This window comes from Macrobrachium rosenbergii, chromosome 6 (assembly GCF_040412425.1).
Source record: "Macrobrachium rosenbergii isolate ZJJX-2024 chromosome 6, ASM4041242v1, whole genome shotgun sequence".
NCBI lineage: Eukaryota > Metazoa > Arthropoda > Malacostraca > Decapoda > Palaemonidae > Macrobrachium > Macrobrachium rosenbergii.
Window position 1 is genome coordinate 42,155,450 of NC_089746.1, and position 8,418 is coordinate 42,163,867.

Below are 8,418 nucleotides of genomic sequence, written 5' to 3' on the forward strand. Positions count from 1 at the left end.
CTGTCCAAGAAAGCTTGTAACTTTTTCTGAATAAAAACTCCATTAGATACCATCCAATTTGAATATATATATATATATATATATATATATATATATATATATATATATATATATATATATATATATATATATATATATATATATATATATATTATACAGGTATGTGTCAGGATTCTGGTGCCGTTTTATGTCTCTTGAGGAAGCTGCTCCTTCTGTCTTCGGGGATTCTTGAGATTCCCTGGAGAAGCTGGTTTTGTTCAGTCAGTGGTCATATATTTTGAATAATTCTTCTTCCCTCTCTAATTATATGTATATATATACATACATATATATATAATTAGGGAGGGAAGAAGGATTATGCAAAATACGATCACTCACTGGACATAACCAGCTCCTCCAGGGAATCCCCAAGAATCCCTGAAGATAGAAGTAGCAGCTTCCTCGGAGACACAAAATTCTCCGGAATCCTGACACCGCCACCTGTCGGTTTTGAAATCTAGGATAGAGCGAAGAGTGTTAATCTGTACTTGACAAAAGATGTTGTTCATAAGCTTGCTTAGTTTCGTGTTCAAACAGTGCTTTGGCTCCGGGGTTAAATTCCCCCGCGGGATTACGTTTTATATCAGTCTTGTTTTGCTATTCATCGAAGTATTTATACTTCGTGAAATGTGCATGGACATTGTTCAATTCTTTACGTATTTCATGGCTCTGGACGACTCTGGGCGTCCGGAGGATTCTCGAACTGACAAGGACCACGATATGGTAGACGACGACTCCGATTGTTTAGATGATGATGATTCGGATTGCGAAGACGACGATGATTTAGATTGTGAGGACGACAGTTCAGACTATGAAGAAGTCGACGATTCGGACGACGCAATTAAGAAAAATGCAAACATCTTGAGGCTTGAGGAAGAGAACATAGCGAAGGCTCGAATGATAAAAGAACTGAGAGAGAAAGTAGAGAGGCTGGCTGAAGGAAGACTGCACATGGAAAGAAACATAACAGACCTGGAACGACTCCTTCAAGAAAAGGAGAAACAAATGTGCTCATTGCCAGCTGAAATGGAAAGTCTTCGAAAAGAAATAGCGCTCAAGGAGAAAGATACGGAGAGGCTCACAAAGGAAAACGAAGATAAAGACTCGAAGATAATTATTTTAGAAAGTACGGCAGTAGTTCTCGAGATGGAAAAGACGACGTTATATCACAATTTGAAGGAAATGGAAAGTGACAGAGACAGGACCCGCATCCAATTACACAAGCTGAACGAGAACTTAGAAAGTCTCCGACGAGAGAACAAAATGAAGCAGAACCACTTTGAAAATCTGCAGAAGGAAAATGAAGCCAAAGACTTAAGGATAAACGGTTTAATAGAAAAATTAGAAATTCTCAACACTGTTTCTCAGAGAGCTGACGAAAATTTGAAACAGCTCGAACAATGCAAGAAGGAAATGGTAGAGGCACAGAAGGAGGTAGGAAAACTGGAAGAACAGAACTTCCAGAAGGATAGGGAGATTCTCCGACTGGAGAATGAATGCTCCCAGAAGCAAAATTTGGTCGTCGGTCTGTTGAACGAAAAGAAAAGTGCTGAAGCAGAGAAGACGAATAGAAATTTGAACGAAATGACGAGGCGAAAAATCCAGCTGGAATTCGAACTGGCTGAGATGAAAGAGGAACTAGAGACGATGGAGTTTGGAAAACTGGAAGCAACAGTTGAAATTGAAAGACTCCAGGAAGAGAACTGCGCAAAGGATCAGAAGATCAGATCCTTGGAAAGTCAAGTGAAAATGCTTAAAGAAGAAGAGAAAAATGGAACAGTGAAGGAAGAACAGTCTGCCTCAGGAAAGAAAGATGAAAAGAAAAAGGCTTTGCGTAAAACTCGATGCCTGAGGAAACCTCAGGTCAACTGCAAAGCCCTCTACCGACAGATAGACAGCATCGAGGAAGAGCTTCGCCAAATCAGGGCACAGAAGCAACCTTCAGCTGCTACCAAGAGATGCGCAAAAGCCCTGGCTAAACCTCAAGCAATCAAGAAGCCCCTAAGTACAGAAGAAGTACATAAGGCAATGAGGATTGAAACTGCAGCGAGACTCCGAAGACTGGAGCAAGACGCTAAAATGGTAAAAAATCTCTACAAGATCAACTCTGTCACTTAAGGACTCCGCAATTTTAGGAAGACGGCTGGTTTGCTAGTGGAAGAAAGAAGACAGGACTTTGATGCTGAGAAAGCTTGATGGAAATCATTCCTGGACATAGCTGTGGAAGAATTCCTAGGCGAAGAAGAGAATACAGCGACTGGTTGGACTGGCGGTAAGTCCCGAAGATTGACTCTCCTGCCACATACCCCTCTGGATGGGGTATCAATGCCCACTCACATATGCTAGGAAGGCAACCACTGGCGCGGCGTAAGAACCCGTAAGTTTCATGCCCACTTCATATGTGAACTGGGCTATGCATTGCATATTGATCCCATTTTTGCATATACTCTAGTGGCAACCTCTGGCGCGGGTGTAAAAACCCGTAAGTTTAATGCCTTTTATATATGCAAAATATGGGTTATGCAGTGCATATTGGATCCCATTTTTGCATATACTCTAGTGGCAACCTCTGGCGCGGCGTAAAAACCCGTAAGTTTAATGCCTTTTATATATGCAAAATATGGGTTATGCATTGCATATTGATCCCATTTTTTGCATATACTCCAGTGGCAACCTCTGGCGCGGCGTAAAAACCCGTAAGTTTAATGCCTTTTATATATGCAAAATATGGGTTATGCAGTGCATACTGGATCAAATTCTTGCATATACTCTAGTGGCAACCTCTGGCGCGGCGTAAAAACCGTAAGTTCAATGCCTTTTATATATGCAAAATATTTGATCCCAGTACGGCAGGGGCACCAAGACATCGAAGGAGTCGCTGTATTTCACCGTCGTGGGATTTGGAGATCGAAAGTTTCCTGTCTGTAGCAGAGGACTGACTGGATTGCGGATGTCATCAAGGAACCAGACGTTTCCAACAGTGAGCAGAGAAATGGCTGCATTTTCGACTGTCAAGAAATCTCCTGTTTTCTGTCAATCGCAGAGGAATGATCTGGAAGTTCGTCACTGATGTAGGGTCACATAAACTGAGGATTCCATCTCTCTTGGCTAGCCGATGGAGCTGAGAATGGGGAAGGGTCCACCCTGGCAAAAATAAACCCCATTCAACGAAGCTCTGTTGGCGAGGATGCCCAGGGTGAGATCGCTTGGATCGTTAAAGGCCCATATATATATATATATATATATATATATATATATATATATATATATATATATATATATATATATATATATATATATATATATATATATATATATATATATATATATATATATATATATATATATATATATATATATATATATATATATATATATAAGCGAATCCCACAGGAAAAAGACAGGCAGAAGTTCAGTAGTACCAAGCATTATGGTGCGATTAATTTAAAATTAATTCCCAAAAATCCTCTAACAATAGGTTCGTTTTTTAACTACAAGGATCGATTAAGCCCTTTTTTATCCTCTAACGTGATGTATAAATATACTTGGCCTAAGTGTAACTCTGGGACATATGTCGGATCCACGAGGAGGTTACTGAGGGTCAGAATCGACTCCCATCGGGGAATAAGCTATCGTACTGGTTGTAGGCTCTCCAGTCCAGAACATTCTAATATCAGAGCTCATTCTAAAATCTGCAAAACTCATATTGAAAGAAATGACTTCAGCATAGTAGGCCAAACAGCAAATCCTCACGAATTGCCTATACTGAGTCATTGTTTATCAAACAACTAGTCCCCAGTTAAATACCCAAACCTCCTCTACACAACTGTACCTGAGTTAACTCTGTCTATAATCATTCTGTCGTTTTCTCTCCACCTAAGGTTGGTTAGCGGTTTTTTGTTTTGTGTTATTTTTAGCTGTATTGTATTTGGTGAATTTTATTTTTAATTTTTGTTATTTTTCTTATGATTTTTAAAGTTTTTACAGTGACTTTTTAAGTAATCTGTTCATTATTCAACAGATCCCTGAAGATGTAATAGAGAAATTATTACGAAACGTTGGAAATAAAGAAATATGTTAGAGTTAACTGGTTTCCTGGTCCACCTCACACTGATGTGTCCTGCTGGTCGTCGCCTATCCTTGCTTTTGATATATATATATATATATATATATATATATATATATATATATATATATATATATATATATATATATATATGTGTGTGTGTGTGTGTGTGCATGTGTGTCTGTTTAAATTTATATACATATATGTATATGTATATATATATATATATATATATATATATATATATATATATATATATATATATATATATATATACAGGGTTGCCGGAAGTGGTACACTGTACCATTTTGGTACAATTTGCCTTTTCTGGTACATGGTACGCCTTTCAGATTTTTGGTACATTTAAAGAAAAGTTGGTACATCTTGGTACATACGCAATATCTCTTCTAAATACATAACTGTATTTCATAAAATAAATATTCATAACATATTTTTTTCTGAATATTTCGTTTTCAAAGTTAATCTATCAAAATTTGCAATTGTTTACTGAATTATAAAAAAAATCAAGGCCCGTATTTTAGTATCTGTTAGATTCTGTCAGTATTTAGTAATGTCCATTAATCTGAATCATTCATGTCAGTTGAATATTTCGGTTTCCGAATTTCCGATAGAGTTCTCTCTGAGTGAGGACTATTTTACAATTATAGCCGTTGTGGTACTATACCATAATGCACAAAATGGCATGACTTGCCCGCTTACTATGATCAGGATGCGATATGAGAAGCAGTTTTGGTCGTTGTGGTGAGGTAATATATGGGTTAGTTTTTTGTGCTTTGAGTATTTGACATGGTCACTTGAACTGTGAACATGGTAACGGTCGGTTTCTGGATAGTATTAGGCAGAGCTGTTTCAAACTTATTACATTTCTGTACGGTCTCTACAGATATGTATATCTGTTTCTTATTTTTCACCTGTGGTAATGTGTGATATATATATATATATATATATATATATATATATATATATATATATATATATATATATATATATATATATATATATATATATATATATATATATATATGTCTTGACATGTCATTTGCAAGGGAACCATGATAAGGGTTTTGAGTGCAGAGCAATTCAAATAGATTTTAGTGCTGCTTTCGATTTAGTAAATCACAAGGCACCTGTTTGTAAACTTCAGAATCTTGGAGTGGGTGGATATGTTTTAGGATTTACTTCAGGATTTCCTTACTGACAGGCAGCAGCGAGTTGCTGTGGACGGGATCTTTAGTGAACCAAGACCTATTGAGTCTGGAGTTCCACAGGGCAGTGTTCTTGGTCCACTGTCATTTTTAGTGTATACAAGTGACATGGTTGTTGGCCTGGAAAGCAAGATTGTTCAGTATGCCGATGGTGCAACACTTATGGGTGTAGGTAGTAAAGTCTCCACTTTTGAGAAATAAAGCTGCCCTCAGCCTCAGTCGGGACACGGACCGGATCAGGGTCGGTGGGGTATGAGGCTGAAATCCAGTAAAACGAAAACACTACTGATTAGCAGATCTCTTACAGATTTCCCACCCCATCCTCCCCTTCAGGTGGGTGGAACTTTGCTGAACGAGTCTGAAGCGTTAACTATTCTAGGTGTAACCTTTGACTCACATCCAACCTTTGAGAAACATCTAATGAAAGGTTTCAGCAAACACCGCACGAAAGTTAGGTATTGTCCTTAAGGCCTCATATATTTTTAACAGTGATAAAATCAATGCAACCTCTTTTAGGTCATTTGTATTTTCTTTAGTAGAGTACTGTTCTCCGGTGTGGATGTCTGCTTCTGCCAGAGATTTATCTCTTTTAGATAGAGTTGTTCATGGTGGTAGGCTTCTGTTTCCTAATAGTAGTAGTTATGACTTGGACCATCGACGGATGGTCTCTTGTTTGTCAATTTTCCATGAGTTGTATTTCAACAGAGATCTTTCACATTCACAATTGGGCCCTGACCCCCTTTATGTGCCGAGAACAACCAGATTCGCTGAACAGCAACACCGATATGCAGTAAGTGTGCCTCGCTGTCTAAATTCTCAGTCCCAGAGGACCTTTATTCCTCACACCGTTGGACTGTGGGACAGCCTCCCAGAGGATGTCGTGCAGTTGGAACTTCAGAAGTTCAAACGAAGGTGCAATGCATTATTACCCTAATACTATTCTCCTTGCATTTTAATATATTTTTATCTATTTGTTAATTTATTAATTTTTTCAGTAAGTGGTATTTCATCTTTCTGTATTTCCCTTTACCTCCTCTTACTTCTTGCTAATGAACACCATATTCTTTGGAAGCTTGAATTTCAAGTCACTGGCCCTTGTGGGCTTGTTCCATATGAATAGGTTTCATCTTCTGAATAATAATAATAATAATAATAATAATAATAATAAATAATAATAATATATAATAATAATATAAATATATAATAAATGTATATACAAATATATTATATGTATATATATATAAATATATATATAGATATATATATGTAGATATATATAGATATATTATATATATATATATATATATATATATATATATATATATATATATATATATATATATATATATATATATAAAGATAAATATATATATATACATTTGTACAAACATAAGGTAAACACGAGCGTGAATTTGACTACGCATGCATATGGTTGCATGTGCAATGTAAATTCAATGTATATGATTGCATGTGCATGATTACCCTCACTCAGAAATGGATTGTTTTCACCCCTCAAGGTTGCATGGTGGCCTAACACTCACTAGGGAATTCTTTAACCGAGAGCTTCCTAAAACTTATTTTCTATTTTTTTTATCCTACCACGTTAAAGATACAGTTAGCCCTAGCCTTCTGCATGAAAACTTTTAATTATTCCCAATACACGAAACTCTTTACCAATAACAAAATTGAACTTATTGGTTACTCTTATCAGATCCTGTATGAAAATAAATAAATAAGTTCTTGATATTCCAGTATAACAAAATTAAATTCATCTTTCACTCTTATCAAATCTTTTCTAAAAAAAATAAATTCTTGATATTCCAATATAACAAAATCAAATTGATCTGTCACTCTTATGAAATCCTTTTAATATATATATATATATATATATATATATATATATATATATATATATATATATATATTAAAAGATTTTGATTTATATATATATATATATATATATATATTATATATATATATATATATATATATAAATCTTAATTCTTGATAGTCCAAGATCTAGAAAAATACCGAAACATTTGAGAATTATCTTCTAGCCAATCTTCTGAGGCAGCCATGGCGAAGATAATCTTGGTTTTAGATTTAAGAATTCGCCGACACTAATACTTTAGTAGCAAAGCAGACGCCTCAAGTAGGATATATATTTTCTTTCAGATTAGCCTGGACAATGTCCAGTTTAGCCTGAACAGTCTTGTTTAGACTGAAGTCCACTTTAGACTGAACTGTGTCCAATTCAGCCTTAACAGATCAGTTTAGCCTGAACAGTCCAGTTTAGACTGAAGTCCACTTTAGACTGAACTGTGTCCAATTCAGCCTTAACAGATCAGTTTAGCCTGAACAGTCCAGATTAGCTTAAACAGGCCAGATTAGCCTGAACAGTCCACTTTAGCCTGAACAGTCCACTTTTACCTGAACAGGCCAGTTTAACCTGAACAGCAAAGTTTAGCCTGAACAGTCCAGTTTAGCCTGAGCAGTCCAGTTTAGCCTTAACATTCCACTTTTACCTGAACAGTCCATTTTAGCCTTAGCAGTCCATTTAAGTCTGAACAGTCCATTTTACCCTGAACATTGCAGTTTAGCCTGAACAGTATAAAGTTTAGCATGAACAGTCCAGTTTAGCCTGAATAGTCCAGTTTAGCCTGAACAGCTCATTTTAGCCTGAACAGTCCACTTTAGCCTGAACAGTGTCCAGCCAAGGCCAGTGACCGCCAAACTCGAGTAGTTGTTGACCTGAGCTATAAAATCTTGGCTGGAGTCATTCGTGAAATCTGTGTAATCAGACTTTTGTAATACATGAATCCACGCATTATTTGTTTTGTTTTTCGTAATAGTTTATGAGTCACGAAAACCGGGAACTGAGAAACTGGAAGTGGACAGGAAGAGAAAAGGGGAGACAAAAATAAATGTTTGGAGAGTGGGATATCGAAATTATCTATCCACATGCAAATTCGCTCTTTTTATATTTAATTGTGCATAAATAGAATACACGTCAGTGTGTGTGTGTGTGTGTGTATATATATATATATATATATATATATATATATATATATATATATATATATATAT

General features: G+C 36.1%; 1 protein-coding gene across 1 annotated transcript; it reads left to right on the forward strand.

The window, feature by feature from the left end:
- The first annotated feature begins 702 nt into the window (after positions 1–702).
- LOC136839833 (calponin homology domain-containing protein DDB_G0272472-like) lies at positions 703–2,157 on the forward strand. The gene has a single exon (XM_067106162.1). The coding sequence runs from the start codon at positions 703–705 to the stop codon at positions 2,155–2,157; it is 1,455 nt and encodes a 484-aa protein (XP_066962263.1).
- The last annotated feature ends 6,261 nt before the right edge of the window (positions 2,158–8,418 follow it).